At 38.0% G+C, this 17,749-nt stretch overlaps 2 protein-coding genes across 2 annotated transcripts in view; one reads left to right on the forward strand and one right to left on the reverse strand.

Annotated features, from left to right (window-relative positions):
- LOC124145109 overlaps window positions 1–17,749 on the forward strand; it is a 62,795-nt gene that overhangs the window by 25,325 nt on the left and 19,721 nt on the right. The gene's annotated exons all lie outside the window — the stretch shown is intronic.
- LOC124138808 lies at window positions 4,912–17,332 on the reverse strand. The gene is made up of 10 exons (XM_048390678.1): window positions 14,916–17,332; window positions 13,340–13,460; window positions 12,809–12,856; window positions 12,489–12,533; window positions 11,802–11,974; window positions 11,469–11,567; window positions 10,574–10,641; window positions 9,631–9,722; window positions 9,210–9,319; window positions 4,912–5,926 (listed from the first exon to the last, which is right to left on the reverse strand). Exons 2-10 carry the CDS (start codon window positions 13,362–13,364, stop codon window positions 5,573–5,575), a joined length of 1,014 nt encoding a protein of 337 aa, XP_048246635.1. The 5' UTR covers window positions 13,365–13,460; window positions 14,916–17,332; the 3' UTR covers window positions 4,912–5,572.

The raw sequence follows: 17,749 nt of genomic DNA on the forward strand, positions 1-17,749 counted from the left end.
GGGATGGGAGTAAGACAGAGGGTAACCCTTGAGATTGGAGTAAGACAGACGTTATCCCAAAAGATGGGAGTAAGACAGAGGTTATCCCCTCACATGGGAATAAGACAGAGGGTATCTCCTGAGATGGGAGTAAGACAAAGGTATCCCCAACGTATGAAGTAAGACAGAGGGTATTCCATGAGATGGAAGTAAAACAGAGGGTATTCCCTTAGATGGAAGTGAGACACAGGGTTTCACCTGAGATGGGAGAAAGAGAGAGGGTATCCCCTGAGATGGGTGTCTGACAGAGGGTATCTTCTGAGATGGGAATAAGACAGAGGGTATTCCCCGAGATAGAAGTAAAACAGAGGGTATCTATCCCCTGAGATGGGATTAAGACAGAGGGTATCCCCAGAGATTGGAGTAAGACGGAGGGTATCCCCAGAGATGGTAGTAAGACAGAGGGTATCCCCTGAGATGGGAGTAAGACAAAGCTATCCCCTACGTATGTAGTAATACAGAGGGTATTCCCCAGGATGGAAGTGAAACAGAGGGTATTCCCTGAGATGGGAGTAAGACAGAGGGTATCCCCTGAGATGGAAGTAAGACAGAGGGTATCCCCTGAGGTGGGAGTAAGACGGAGGATATCCCATGAGATGGGAGTAAGACGGAGGTTATACCCTGAGATGGGAGTAAGAGATAGGGTATCCCCTGAGATGGGAGTAAGACAGAGGGTATCCCCTTAGATTGGAGTAAGACAGAGGGTATCCCGTGAGATGAGAGTAAGACAGACGGTATCCCCTTAGATGTAAGTCAGATAGAGGGTATCTTTTGTGATGGAAGTAAGGCGGAGGGTACCCTCTGAGATGGGACTAAGAGAGAGGGTATCCTTTGAGATAGGAGTAAGACAGAGGGTATCTCCTCAGATGGGAATAAGACAGCGGGTATCCCCTGAGATGGGAGTAGGACAGAGGGTATCTTCTGAGATGTGAATAAGACAGAGGATATTTCCTGAAATGGGAGTAAGGCAGAATATATCCCTTGAGATGGGAGTAAGATAGAGGGTATCCCATAAGAAGGGAGTAATACAGATGCTATCCCCTCAGATTGGAATAAGACAGAGGGTATCTCCTGAGATGGGAACAAGACAGCGGGTATCCAAAGAGATGGGAGTAGGACAGAGGGTATCTTCTGAGATTGGCATAAGACAGAGGGTATCTCCTGCGATGGGAATACGACTGAGGGTATTTCCTGTGATGGGACCAAGACAGAGGGTATCCCCTGAGATGGGAGTAGGACAGACGGTATCCCATAAGATGGGAGTAAGATAGAGATTATCCCCTCAGTTGGGAATAAGACAGAGGCTATCTCCTCAGATGGGAGTAAGACAAAGGTATCCTCTACGTATTAAGTAAGACAGAGGGTATTCCCTGAGATAGAAGTAAAACAGAGGGTATCTATACCCTGAGACAGGAGTAAGACGGAGGGTAACCCCAGAGATGGGAGTAAGACAGAGGGTATTCCCTGAGATGGAAGTAAACCAGAGGGTATCCCCTGAGATGGGAGTACGACGGAGGGCATCCCCTAAGATGGGAGTGAGACAGAGGGTATCCCCTGAGAGGGGAGTGAGACACAGGGTATTCCCTGAAATGGAAGTTCGGCAGAGGGTATCCCCTGAAATAAGAGTGAGGGAGAGGTTATCCTCAGAGATGAGAGTAAGACAGAAGGTGTCCCCTGAGATGGTAGTAACACAGAGGGTATATCCTCTCAGACGGGAATAAGACGGAGGGTATCCCCAGAGATGGGAGTAAGACACAGGGTATTCCCTGAGATGGAAGTGAGACAGAGGGTATCCCTTGAAATGGGAGTAAGACAGAGGGTATTCCCTGAAATGGAAGTGAGACAGAGGGTACCCCCAGAGATGAAAGTGAGACAGAGGGTATTCCCTGAAATGGAAGTTAGGCAGAGGATATCCCCTGAAATGGGAGTGAGGGAGAGGTTATCCTCAGAGATGAGAGTAAGACAGAAGGTGTTCCCTGAGATTGCAGTTAGGCAGAGGGTATTCCCTGAGAAGGTAGTAACACAAAGGGTATATCCTCTCAGACGGGAGTAAGACGAAGGGTACCCCCTGAGATGGGAGTAAGACAGAGAGTATCCCCTGAGATAGTAGTAAGGGACAGGGTATCTCCTGAGATGGTAGTAAGAGAGAGGGTATCTCCTCACATTGTAGTAAGAGAGAGGGTATCCTCTGAGATAGGAGTAAGACAGAGGGTATCTCCTCAGATGGAATAAGACAGCGGGTATCGCCAGAGATGGGAGTAAGACGGAGGTTATCCCCAGAGATGGTAGTAAGACAGAGGGTACCCCCCTAGATGGAAGTGAGACAGAGGGTATCCCCTGATATGGTAGTAAGACACAGGGTGTCTCCTGAGATGGAATCAGACAGCGGTTTTTCCCCTGAGATGGGACTAGGACAGAGGGTATCCCTTGAGATGGGAGTAAGACAGAGGGTATCCCCTGATATTAAAGTAAGACAGAGGGTATCTTCTGACATGTGAATAAGACAGAGTTTATTTCCTGGGATGGGAGTAAGACAGAGGGTAACCCTTGAGATTGGAGTAAGACAGACGTTATCCCAAAAGATGGGAGTAAGACAGAGGTTATTCCCTCACATGGGAATAAGACAGAGGGTATCTCCTGAGATGGGAGTAAGACAAAGGTATCCCCAACGTATGAAGTAAGACAGAGGGTATTCCATGAGATGGAAGTAAAACAGAGGGTATTCCCTTAGATGGAAGTGAGACAGAGGGTTTCACCTGAGATGGGAGAAAGAGAGAGGGTATCCCCTGAGATGGGTGTCTGACAGAGGGTATCTTCTGAGATGGGAATAAGACAGAGGGTATTCCCCGAGATAGAAGTAAAACAGACGGTATCTATCCCCTGAGATGGGATTAAGACAGAGGGTATCCCCAGAGATTGGAGTAAGACGGAGGGTATCCCCAGAGATGGTAGTAAGACAGAGGGTATCCCCTGAGATGGGAGTAAGACAAAGCTATCCCCTACGTATGTAGTAATACAGAGGGTATTCCCCAGGATGGAAGTGAAACAGAGGGTATTCCCTGAGATGGGAGTAAGACAGAGGGTATCCCCTGAGATGGAAGTAAGACAGAGGGTATCCCCTGAGGTGGGAGTAAGACGGAGGATATCCCATGAGATGGGAGTAAGACGGAGGTTATACCCTGAGATGGGAGTAAGGCAGAGGGTATCCCCTGACACAAGACCAAATAGCGTCCATTCCAATTTGGAATGATCGTTGGATTTCTTTGGAAAGATCGCTCATTCCAACATTTCCAAAGCTTGGAAAGATCGATCTTTCCAAAAAATCCAAAATTGGAATGGCAACATTTCCAAGCATATTTCCAAAATTGGAAATGTTTGGAATGGCTTGGAATGGTTTGGAATGGTTTGGAAATATGGTTAGAAGGAAAAAGTTAAAATATGTTTTATCAGTAATTTGGACAATAACAACAGTTATTTATTGAGTTTAAACTATATAATAATATATTTATCTCAAACATTCACTACTTGTCTGTGTAGCGAGGGGCTTTTACAGTCTCAGTCCCTAAGGTGGGAGAGAGACCCGCACTTGACTCGACAAGACCCTAATAGGTCTCAAGATTAAGTATTCGGCTGGATGGCAGCTGCCATTTAATGACAAAACAGACGGTCGTCTAGACGGCTCACATGTAAGTGCGCCGACATGTGCCTAAGATCATAGAATGGACAATCTTTAGTAACATCTAATTGATTGTTGTCTCAGGCCAGAGCTGTGAATAATTCTGTTCATTGAACAATTGGAATTCAGGAAGTTATCAATAATTGTTTTATTTAACATGTTTACGACATAATATTATGACATCAGGACGTACTACAGACAGAACCATATATTTTAAAATCAGTTTGCAATCAGTTTAAACTCTTTAACCGCGGGAAACGAACACTGAATTATTTATGAATGCTTCAATAGAATACAAAACATGTTTTTGTTATCCTTATTACAAACAAAAAATAATAATTCCAAACCGACAGATTTCAGATAACCTGAAATTACGCTTCGTGAACAAGTCGGGCGTCCTTATAGACGTGTATTTATGTCATATAATGAGAGACTATGATTTCCAAGTCCCGATTATCATGTCAATGATATATCAGTTTTACCACATGTGCACAGACCGCCTATACTTTTGCATAACTATTCTCAACTGAAAGTCCTATCCTCTTATCAAATATTCTGTGAGAGTAATCATCATTAATATAAGAAAACTCATTCTCATCAAAGAATACAGAACAAATGACTCAGATGCATACATTTATTACCATGCTTCATTCATCACGAAGCAGATTTACATAATTTGTGAACAGCCCTTGAACTGTGATTATGAATTTTACCATTGTCCATATTAACATAATAATATATACATATATACAAAACAGGTCAAGTTTGGAATTTTGAAATATGCCATAAAAGGTAGAAGGAGGGGGGGGGGGGGAGGGGGGGGGGGGGGGGATTCCGTCAAACAACTGTCAAACCATTTATTGCCATGTACGTACTTGCACACAGGGAAGTCAGCGCTGTCTGGGGCTCCAGGTAAATAAACATCGTGGTTTTATGACGGGAGATCAGACGAACCGTGAACCAGAGGCATGCGACGTAATTACACCAGGGTATTGTCTCTTGAACTGGCTAATTGACTTCATATAATTGGTAAATATATTCGTTTTGACGACCGTGATTCATGCGCATCCCGGCTCATTAAGTGGGCTCCAGGCCATAAAAACAAAACCACAAAAAACGCCCCAAACTAATACAACAGATAAAAGCGCCAACAATCTACGTAAACTAGGTAAAGACATAGAAATAGTTTGGATCCCTGCCCACGTTGGGGTGTTTGGCAACGAACATGTAGACAAAGCAGCCAAATCAGCACTAAAATTAGAAGAAGTAAGCATCCCAAGCATCAACCTACCAAAATAAAAAAAAAGAAGTTAAAAGTATCTCAAAGGAAAATAGCGGCAAAATAACAATCAGAAATATGATTGCAAACTAAAACGCCACTCAAAAAAACATATCCATCATAAAACCAAAAACATTGACAGAGTAATAACCAAACTACAAACAGGCCACACTAAGTTAAGCTCTCACCTACACCTAATTAAAAAAACCACCAAACCGGTAAATACCCCCACTGCAACTTAAAAAGAAACGCCCGAACACGTATTATTCCCGTGTGACATTTACATTTAGAGCGCCCTATTCAATACTTTATGGAACACATTACCAGCAACACAGACCAAACAACACTCCAATCCTCACTAAATTGCAACAATCACATGACTGTACTGAACCCCCTACATGACTTTAAACCTTTGAAGCACTAAGCATATATCTAATCAAACCAGGCCTACTTGGCCGCATTTAAAAAAAAGGACAAAAAACAAGCTGCCAATAAACCCTAAAATTCCTAACCTATAAAAACACCCCTTTTAGTAAGTAAGTAAGCATGTTCTGATGAGGATATGAATGATGATGATTCTAAACTACTCCATGGTATGTCAGTGCTGAGCTGACCCAGCTGTCTTCTTTCTGCAACCAGGCAGGAGGTGGTGCAAATGACGAGACACCTGTAATTCGTCTCGTCCGTGGTACGATGGACGCTGCTGTCTTGGTTGTTTTACTAAATGTCTCGTCGGCCACTTTTTTAGCGGCCCTCATTTCATGACTCTCCCAGTCCCTCCTTCTCACATTGAAGACCCGGTTGCCATCCTCGTCGACCGAACTCTCTTCTGACGACATGAGCTGCGTTTTTTTCATTACTCGAATGTACTTGGTCCTTGTGTGATGAGGTAGTTCGGATTTTTCAATGCCAGTTACACGGTTTCTGCTTTTCTGAAAGCAAAACCGTTCACTTTATAACACCCACCTTTCTTAAACACGAAATAAAACGAAGACAAAACAGAAATGTGCCCATTACTTCAGTAGAATAGTTTGTCCTGAGCATGTTGTGTTTAGAGTCACTATAAATCGAAATTCTGTAAGTGGGAAGAAATACATATCTAAATCTATAAAAAGAAGTCTACAGATAATCTTCAAGTTTCAGTAACATTAACTTACAACTCATAGTACATATTATTTGCAGTTGAACTCCTAAAGTAAAACTCACTGCGTACAAGCAGGAGTTATTTAAGACGTTTTAATGCAGGAATAACAAACATGAAACATTTTATTCTCATTTCAGAGAAGCAATTGCAGCAACTATAGTTATACGCATCGTTACATTCCTAACTATCTATCTGGTACTTGGTGTGAATATTAGTCACTCCCCACAGAGTATGAAACATGAAACATTTCGTAGTATAGATAAATATACTACCAAAAGACATGTTACAACAATGATCTGAAGGTATGATTGGATTTATATACGTTTTAAAATGACACGACATTTCTAACAACATTGGAACATATCGCAAGTAAGGGAGATATGTCAGTTACGATTCCGATATTCTGGTTTTGTTTATCAGAACAATTTAAGAAAAATCTCTGTGGAATGGCTGGGCAGCTGAGTGGTGATCTGCTCGAGGCTAATTTGTGTCGATTTAACATGTTTGACAACGAAAGTCCGGATCGATAGTAATGTAACTCATCAATATAGAATATTTGGTAACGGAAAGAATTGGATAGTACATAGTACATTTAGATAAGAACGTAGTGAAATAAATGGCTACAAATTTGATAGATTTGCTCCTCATAATTTATCTTCTAGTTGTGGTTACTTTCATCAGGGTAATGTTCATTATCTGTTTCAGTACCCAAGGTACAGTCCTCTGAGATGCAATAGTAAATTATGTGGAAGGAATTTGTCTGGAGGGAACTTCATATAGGCATTGTCTGTTGGCCTTCTTTATTTGAGATAAACCATTCTTTAAATCATTAAAAACAAATGCTTCCTAATTTATCATATTCTGAGAGTTTCTGTAATTGTATTTGTGGCATATCTACCTCTAACCAATTTTCTATGTGCATATACATGCGGCCGCGGGTGACAGATTTATTAGGGTCATTGGGTGACGCTCAGGGTTTCTATAAAGGTAGAAAGATGGCGTTATGTACCTTTTTTATGGCAGAAAGTGTTATTTGTGTAACATTAGTTATTTAGGAAATGATTTCAACTGTTTGAATATATTGACAACACATTTACATTGAGGGTGCAATGTAAATTCGTCAAGTAACATTTAAAAGAAACTATTAATTTCTTGCAACGACAATAATAACTACCAAGAAATGGTAAGATTTAAACCTTACCTAACAACGTTTATACAATTCAATATTACTGAGACCGGGCAAAACCCTGCTGTTAAAAGAGAAATTCATACGCATATAATAGCAAGCCAATGATTTTTTAAATTTTGTTGCTAAATCGTATTGCTCAACACAAAATAGTATTGAGGACAACAGGCAACCTTGCCTTACTAGGCTTGGTAATGGAAACATATCCGTCGGATGGGCATTAATGGATACACATGACCTATTATTTCATATATTGACAACTGCTCAAAAATCCGTTTCAGTAATACCTAATTTTAACAACAGAACAGTCACGGTTTACTTTATAAAATGTTTCGAGGCGTGATGTTGACAAACAAAAAGTAGTACGCCTCATAATATCCTTTGATCAATGACCGCTTAAAATGTATGCAGGTTCAGTCGTTTTACTCTTCTGTATATGAATTGATTCAAGCCAGGTAAATAGGAAATTCAATAAGTCAGAGCAAAGTTATACATGGAATATCAAAGATATCCCGAGGTGATTAGCGACACACCTCTTAATAAGTATTATGATGAGTTTATTTCACAGGTTAAAATACTGTGAAAGACTTAAAAAACGATATTATATATATTGACTGGATTCTATTATCTACTAATGTGCAAAACCACAAGCCCTAACCACTGACGTCAGTACCGGCAAAGCACTCGGGAGCATCGCTTGGAATCTTCTTCTTCTTATTATTTTCTAAACACGTTGTATGATGATATTGCATTTACATGAATTCATTTGCCAATGTCCTAGTTGACTCTCCGATGCATATGTGCATCAATGGACGCCCAAAATATTATTTCGAAGCTGTTATGCGAATACATGGAAGAATACCGGCAGAGATGTGCCCCACTTTTACTCTTATGTAGAAGACGAGCGAGTGGTAGCTAGACTGGCAAAAAGCTCTTGTAAAATATATACTTTCATATTAAAGGTTAAAAAAAAATCTCTTTCGCGCCTGTGGTTTATTACACCTCCACAAATGTTTTCTGAACAGTGATTGAAATTATAAACAAGTTACACAAGTCGTGTGTGTTGTCCCAGTCATTAGAAGACTGACTAAAATAGCTGAGCTACGCGTGTGTCGACTCTGGCGTTAACTAACAAGACAGAGACTGGGGGATAATAGAAATAGTCTGTCACGTAACACATTGAATATATACAGGTGTCGGGTGATGGTCGTGCCACTGTTCATAACAACATTTTCTCAGCACTAATTACAATGATATAATGACAAAGCAATATATTGACATGTTACAAAGGTGGGCATTATAGACAAGCTAATCAATGCTAGTCAAGTGATCACGGTTTGTTAACTCACGTTGATTGGACAGTCTAGACAACACATGACGGCCTTTCCGTCTTAGAATTGTAGTGTATACTTGTAAAATTACCTGGGGCACTATGTATATATATACACTCATAATATAAACAACAGAAAATTACCCGGGGTGTAAACTATATAAGGGTAAATAGGTAAATATTAAAAGCAGGCAATTTACCAATTTTTATACACCCCGGTTGTCCTAATAAAATTCTCTATTCTAATCTATCCTGCTGTTAATTCTGCAAAAAACATATGTATTCCAAATTCCACCTCTCCCTATAACCTTACTCCACTGGGCACCTTTTAATTATATATTAATAAGGCGCCACTCACCTCATTCTAAATTTCTCTTTTTTTTAACTCGGCGGCCATGGCCAACAGGCCTATATAAAGTCACACCTCAAACACTTCCAACAATTGGCCTTACTTTGCCCAAGTTAAGCTTCACTCAAAATTCATCTTCAATAATCCAAATTTTATATCCTAAGGGGGTATTTAATCCCTCCAGCAACACAAATCTTTCAACTTACCGTCAGTTTCCTTGAATTCTTTCTGGACGCGTCCGTGTGTTCTTTCTCTTTTCCGTTACGTGTTCGGGATAGCTTCTCTTTCTTCGTTAACATGATCCTGGTCATACCATCTGGAACATAATGTTTCTTTCCTTATTTGGATGTGAACTGCAACATACCGGTCTTTTTTCCATATCTTCAAATAGTGTACAGCAAGTCTTTAACCATTAGTTTACCTGTGAATGCTGCATATAATTCTTTCCTGACAGACTAATGGGAATGTTACGCATCATAGATAAGTCATTTCAAAACAATGAAAAAAGGTTTAAATCTTTCCACTAGTAGGCATGTGTACCTTTGCATTGACTTATGGAATTGAAATGTTTTAAAAATGTACATGACGGACACATGCATTTGAAATACACTTAAATGATAAAAATACCTTTAAATTCCTGTTTTGTCATGCTTGGAGCTATCACCTTAGAAAAGTCCCAGATGTATTTGACAACTTGTCGATTCTGTGCGGACTCCAACCTGCAACAAATGTTTTACTTTTATTATATGACCAGAAATATACATATGCCAATAACTATTACATATAATCTTCTTTAACGACTTCAGCATGAACTTATTAACTTATTTTGAAGTAACTAAAAGAAGCAAGATTATTAGGTATAATTTCACTGCATAATTAAGACATATTCGTTTAGATTTGAGATATATTGGTGGTACAGTTTTCTGGTACAAAAATAACAAAAAGATATATATTTATGTGACTGTCTCATATAATTTCCCATTACAAAGATTCCTAAGACTTTATTTATGACTATTTTCTACTGAAACGGGATTCATGGAAGAGAAGTAATCGTGGTGGTATTAAGAAAATATTATTTTTGCCAAAATTGCGTAACAGTCTTTTTCGGATGTACCTCCAATTTTATCAGAAAAACTTGAGGCACACAAAACTTTGCGACTCGTTCATTGATTATGGAGGTAAAATGAACACTAAAAATGCGATAAGATTTTAAAACAAGCCTATCTATTCATCTGAATAAAAAGTACTGTAATAAAAGTATAAGTGAAACAAAGATAAATTACATATGACTTTTGATAGTTTTGATTAACTTTTATCAGCGACAAACCTATAGGGGTTTAAAAAGAGATAAATAATTATATAGGTTACATACTCGGTCTCACAGACGCAAAGATACACATATCAACAGAAATAGTGCTTACAATGCCACAGCGTTTTCCTGGTGTAAGTCGACTCCAAACAAATGGTTGTCAAGTATGGTAAAAATGATATTTTCGAATTATTTAAATGATTGTAACAGAATGAACATATCGTCCTTTCCAAAATGATCACTGCACACTACGATACTTACGTGAACATAGGCTCCATAGTCCACCCTTTCTCAGTTTCAGCATGGTCGATCGCTGCCTTCAATGCTGCCTAAGGAAGAAAATTGATAAAATATAGTTAACAGACAATAGAAAGAATCAATATTGGTGATTTTATCTGTGAGATAAATCTATCGAAACTTGATATTGTCTTATGAGAAACGCATCGATTACTGTAAATCGTGAAATTAATGCGATTGCTGAACCCAATCTATTTAAAATAGATACACCTGGCCATTTAAAAAAAATTAAAAAATTACAATAAAATACAGTTGCATCCCACATCCACCTCTGTGGACACACCACAACATACCTACCTCACTCAGATACCTCCATGCACAAATTTACGTAACGTTCACACACATACACTCAAGACATAATTACTTTCATACTTGCATACCGGGGTACATACGAAACTCATACGCATTTACCATTCTGGACACAAACACAACGTTCACGCATACAAACACTTTCTCATCCAAACACACTCATCCAACATACAAAAACACTCTATGCTCCATGTCTACAATATACCGTACCACAACAGTAACAGGTCCATGCGTTGGTTTACAACTTGATTGTTTACAACTTGATTGTAAACAAAGTGGTGTTTTATCATTACACTAGTGCAATCTCCCCCATGCCAAATATTATTTTAGATAAAGAAAGTGAATGCTTTCAAGCCGAAAGTATCTGAATTGAACCTTAATCCGCTTATTAGTGCCGAGTACATCGGGAAAACAATCGTTATGGTGTTTTTCTTCCCAATAACAACACATAGTTTATGTTGATTGCCCTCGTTTAACGAGCTGTATAATCTCGGTCGCTAAACACGGTTTTCCACATATCCGCCGTTTTGATGTTTTGCTGGGATCTTACCCTTATGTTTGTACTGACTTTGCTGGATTTGGTAGAAGTTTGTGTTGGTTCCTGGACCCTGTTGTCCAAACGTGTAACTTTTGCAGTTAGGGCGGTAACCTGGAAATACAAATATAGTGAAAATTGACGGTGAAACGTATCATGGTATGCCCTACTAGTTCACTTACTGTTATATCGCATGATCCAACACTGGCTGGATGCAATTTTTAAAATCAATGTTTCCTTGTAATGACACGTAAATATATATTTAACTATAATTTTCCCCTTGAAACACGATAAATCATATCGAGAATGCATTTTAAACTGAATACAGTGTTGACTATCATCACTTACCTGTGTATTCTTTTCAGTAAGTTTGCTCTTGAGGTCTCTAACCTCGCTGTTTAAGTTTCCAATTTCCTTTTTAAGGTCGCCGACTTCGCCCTTCAAATCTGTAATGGCCCTGTGAAGTCGTCCTTCCATGACCCTCATGAGTTGGAGAAATTCCGCATAGGGGATTGACTTTCCTGTAATTAAGAGAAACATTAAATACTTACATAGCACCTGGATGACCGTTTTACGTTCTGGGAAAAATTCAAGTGCAACCTTCTCCAAAATATGCACTCAAATATCAAATTCAAAATATATTCGAGCCAAACAGAACTACCCCTCCTTGATATTCTTATTAAAAAGAGTAAGCTAATTTTGCCATCAACTGCAATCTGAAGTGTTATAAGCACTAGGTTGCAGTCATTTGAAATCCCGCTGGAATATAAGACAAGCCTCAGCGGCAAACATAAAAAGGATAGTTACATTAAATGATCTTGTTGCTGGTCGAATGTAATTGGTGTTGACGAATGAGTGTTTGAATATCATTAGCTAGGGCATTTTAATGTCGATTAAGCAATCCTTATCAATAATGGAGATGTTCCTCCTGTGTCATTCCGCGTATCTTGTGGCAGCTAAAGATGTGCCAAAATCATATAAATGTATGATTATTCATATAATGCGAAAAATCATTTCATACGTTGTGTGACATACCTTGTCTCATACGAGGAGTCTCAGCTTGAATTGCAGCTTGTTTCTCTGAAACATTAATTTGTTTATCAGATGCCGTATGAGTGCTATTTTCTAAGCAAATTGCAGACACATCGATGCACTACATACCATTGATCGCCGATGGATACGGATTTCATTTATCTTTATGAATATCCATTTAGATGTTGAAAATAACTGCGTGTCTAAGCATACCTACGATAATCTCTGATTGAAATGAAAGCAAATTACATGTTAAACTGCACGAATGTGACAAGAAAATTCATGAACCTGCTCATAGAATTGTGTTTGATGAAAATACATACTACAGCTTGAGGCTCTTCTCAGTAAGTCCTGACCGTCATCTTCTCCATCTGCATAGAAAAGTACAATTTAAGAAATGGGCTTGGGTTGATGAAAATATATGAATCAGTTATCTTGAACGTGCTTTATTGCTCGAACATAATAGTTTTTAGACTGCATACATTTGCAAAGTTTATATACATTTTGCCATGCACAATAATTTACAGTTCATGTTTTTCTTTGATGATTGAGCCCTGGACATTTAAAAAGGTAAAGAAATTCATCTGCGACTGCAGGCGAGTCACAAACGTTATACTTTTTTTGCTTCACGTGGACTGCTAAAGCTAACGGTCAGTCCTACTTGTCGTAATTACAGACAGATATTTTATTACAGTCTCACCTCATATTTACAATATAAAATCTATTTAAAACAATTATGTATGAACAACCCATTACAGGTTATGAGAGACACTTTCTGCAATCACAGACACATTTCAACAGTTCAACCTGGCCACTAATTAGGAACCATTATTGTAAAGTTCGGTAAGAAATACCTGAAAAGTCGTAAACTCTTGTCATAGGTGTAGATGAGGCAACTGGACCGCTTCCTAATCTATTCTTTTTTCCATTTTCTTCCCTTTGTCTCAAGATTTTGTTCTTGCGCTTGACTGGACTCTACGATGAGACCAAATACAAAATTAAAATGTTTCCACAATATGGTTATGCGGTAAAACTTGAATTCGTCAAACACTTGTTTTCGACACTAGCAGCAGATGATGTAAACGGGTGATATAAGTGTTAACACATTTAGTAAAACAATCCCTGACAATATGAATATTACATATATAACTGACAGATTTATAACAGATAGTGCACAATGTTCAAGTTTATAATATATTACAACACCGATTTCATTAACATTACTGAAATCAGACCACTTTGACAATGAAATCGTTAATTAATTCAAGAAAGGTATAGACTGGCAGAAACTGAAGCAAAGCGATAGTGGCATGTAGAGCTATGTCTCGTCAGGCCAATGAGGCCGCGTGATCTAAGGAGCGTGAACAACATGGATGCCGCGTTTCGGCCGTACCGAACAGTCAGGCTGCGATCTCGGAGCTGCTCGTCCGATTGAAACCAATTGCAAGCGGAGACAAAATTATCTCCCTTACCCAAACATGATCGTTGCTCAAATCTATCTTGAGTAAATCATGAAATTAATGCGAGCATGACATGTATGCGAAAAATGCGACCGTCATTCCCTCTGATTATTTTTTTATGTTTCATTTCATCATGATAAAACAGTTAGTCACTTATAAGGTTACCAGGTTGAACATAAAAACGATCGTTAACAAAAACGACCAAATTTATTCTCTCATCACTCAGCCTAACAGTGATATAGCTGCACATAAAACGTTCAAGTGCGCTAAAGTATTACACATGGTGGGTGGAGGACCAGGGGCACTTTGAGTTTGACAGGTGCCATCAACTGGTCAAGTAACATCACGGTTTGTATATTCACGTTGATTGGACAGTCTAGGCTGGCGCCAACTAATCATGACGGCGTCTTCAGAACAGAACAGGACTTTATTTATTTAGTCTTCAGATCACTTGTTGTTACTTGAATAAAACTGATATGCATACAGATTTTATTGTTTATGATTTTTTTCCCATGACTTTTTTTCCTAACCTACTCTATGATTTTTTTCAATATTTTAGTCTCGTTCACCTTGGCGATATTCCTTTTGGGTCAACACTATGATGATACAATTCAGTTCATACAGACACACATTCAGTCTACTAATAAAACATTCATGTTACTCTATTACAAGAGGTCAGCGTATAGTTTCCTGGGACATGAAGAAACCGAAATAAATGATACAACATTACTTAACTGTCTCACCGTATTTCCTTTTTACAAAATGTTATTCATTTACATTAGAATATAGTTACTGCGTACATTATTGTAAGAGGAAAGATGTTAGACTTAGTATAGATATTTAGTTTTCGGTTCACCTTTTCCCTATTCTGTATCGTTATATTATTTCCGAATGAAATATTGTTTAAATCAAAAATTGTTAACTTCCCCGGATAATCAGTGAATAATCTATTCACTATTTCAATGAATACCTGGTAATTGGTGGCAAATTCCGACGATGTGTCACTCTTGTCCTCCTCGTCGATCTGGTATTCGGATCCTTAAATTGAACATGATAAATATGTTGTAAGTATATAATGCATTGCTTACCTTGAATCTAAAATGCGAATCAGTATTTTGCGATTGACTAGCATGTGTTTCAAACAATATGTAAGTGAAATGGGATTGCTTGGTTTTAGCGTGTTTGTAGGGATATGGTCACACATCTGAATACTTAGTTTGGTAGTTTGGGTAAGAAGCATAGTTAAGCCTTTGTCCTATCGAATGATGATAACTGTTCGGTTTTCTTATAACATAAAACGCAGGTAGAATAATTACAATTGAAGAGATACTGATTATAAATTCAGAGGAAAACATGTAGTTTGCATGGTGGAACTAGATTTAGTCAGAACAATCTACTCAAAATGCCAGCCAAATAGAGGAATGATGTTAATAAACTCTATTTCAAGAGCCTGAATTCATATTAATATAAATAATTCATATATCAATTATTTGTCTTAAGTTATTAAGAAAATATCCAAATGACAAATAACCCAAAATATTGTAGTAGGTGACTGTAGTAATTAATAATTACGTTTACGATTTGAGAGAAATAAACATACACGCCGTGGTTCCCGTGCACAAATGCCGATGTCATAGAGAATTGGCTAAGTTTCATTGCAAATAAATCGCACACGTATCACTACCCATCATAGAAAATAACAAACTCATGCGGCAGTAACGCGTGTTACCTATGCATATTGTCAAATCAGTGTGAAAGCGGCAGACAGTCAAATTAAGCGGCGCCATACTGTCTATGGTTATTCTCAATGTTTATCAATAAACATGTGGTAATGTCCTCTTTAAATTGGCGTTGAGTCATCGTTAGTCAAGCCTTGACAAGACATTTACAGTGATAACAGGTGTCAATCATTCCGCTAGACATTCCAAGGCGGCAATTATCTTTGATCTTGAACTAGGGCCCGGTATGTGCGACATGTTATTGACAATCTATACTTTTTTGTGGTTTCTGCCAAACCGTCATTGGGCATATACTATTCCAAATTAAAAAGGCTGTTTTTGATATTTTTACCAACGTTTTATAGTGCCATTTGTCAAACATGTGAACTGAGAACTGAGCCGCGCAAACAATCTCATCAAGTGTATAATATGTCCATGTTAAAAAGGGGATTCAAACTGTAGTTACAAATTGTTTAAACGAAATAACACATATGCAGCTTCTTAATAAAAGATAGTTAGAGTTTCCGTGGCACTGCATGTTTGCAGAATAAATTACTTTTCATAGGCGATACAAAATCAAAATCTTCAGTTTTATTGTGACACTGCTTGTAGATATCACAAATAATCTTTGTTTATCAACATTGTTGTATTGGAGGTTTTTTAATAGTCGTATACCCGGGTGTCGCATTGTGCAGTTTTAGCAATGTACGGGGATCAAAAATCTAATAGATAACAACTAACGTTATACTATGTACATGCATACGGTAAAGCGATACGTTATTTTAGAACATATTTTAGAAATAATTGTCTTCTGTGTCAAAGGTTCTCACTATAACACTGCAGTTCACAACGAAGTGTGCTTTCTGCGACAGAGATAATAAAAGATGGTAGATGTAAATTGTTAGGTCCGTTCACAACTCTATATCGAACGTCTTATGTTAATAGAGTAGTCATTACATTTCTATATTCATGTATATGGCACTAAACGATTCCTTTACAATGTATGTATATTTGTCAGATATGAGCAATATCTCAGAAAGGGAAAACATTTCATAATCTTATGTGTGATGTTTTGCATAATATAATAATATCGAACGATAATGTATCTCCTCTATATGGTGATTTACACAGAAATAAACCGATGTCTTTACATAAATAAATATGTAGATATTTGGTCTTACCTGAGCTTTCTCCTGACTCTGACCAAATTCCATGCAGTGATGCCTCTTCCATTGCAAAAAGTCGATCCAAGATAATGAACAGCCTTTTTTCAACGCGTTTCAAACGTAACTGGCCATCAGACGTCTAAGTATATATGCATTTTGGATTTTTTAAACGGAAGTGAGAATTTGTATAATGTGGACGTCTCTGCCCAATACTAAAATGTTTTCACAATTCAGTTGAACGTTGAGTCGCAACGCACAGTTCATAAACGGCACCTTTCTTCTCACGATAAGATAATCTTATTGAAGGATTAACATATTGGCGCACATGTTTGGATCAGTGATTGTGATTTAAACAAAGCAGATTCTTCTAAAAACATCATGGTTTGCCTAGGTCACAGCCAGCAAAAGCGTTTACAAAATATAATATATTAGTTCAAATATTACTAATGAGGCCCTCTATTGTAGAAACGATCTTTGTTCTACGACAATCGTCAGTCGGTATGGGAAAACAAAATATTTGTTTATTTATTCAAATTTCATAGGCAATGTCATATGATTATAGACAAGGAAGATAAGAAAATAAATATAAAGAGTAGCCACTTTACATTTCAGTTAAATTTGCTCATGATTTGGTCTTTTCGTGGTAAATAGTGCCAAAATATAATATGCAGCTACCAGTAATTGTATCTACAATGATATAACTCAATCTGTTTTTCTCATCATTATTGCAGTGAATTGTCGTATGAAAGGCGTATGGCCTTTCTGAATAAAAACTGTTAAATTTAAACCAGACAAAACAGGTGAAAACTAGAATCTTTGAAAAGAGAAACAAGGGTAGTATTTTGATAGGGGTTTCACTGAAAAAATTAAGTTCACAGCGAAGCATTCTTGCTTAGTCTGTTCCTACAAATAGAACAGAA

This window comes from Haliotis rufescens, unplaced genomic scaffold, assembly GCF_023055435.1.
Source record: "Haliotis rufescens isolate VD_foot unplaced genomic scaffold, xgHalRufe1.0.p SCAF_9, whole genome shotgun sequence".
Taxonomy (NCBI): domain Eukaryota; kingdom Metazoa; phylum Mollusca; class Gastropoda; order Lepetellida; family Haliotidae; genus Haliotis; species Haliotis rufescens.

What these genes read in the sequence shown, in the direction of transcription:
- LOC124138808 (XM_048390678.1), bottom strand. Translation starts at nt 13,364, where the DNA reads ATGACAAGAGTTTACGACTTTTCAG. An exon ending in AAGAGTTTACGACTTTTCAG is followed by an intron (nt 12,857 to 13,339) that starts GTATTTCTTACC and finishes TTTTCTATGCAG; the next exon opens with ATGGAGAAGATGACGGTCAG. An exon ending in GAGAAGAGCCTCAAGCTGTA is followed by an intron (nt 12,534 to 12,808) that starts GTATGTATTTTC and finishes TTAATGTTTCAG; the next exon opens with AGAAACAAGCTGCAATTCAA.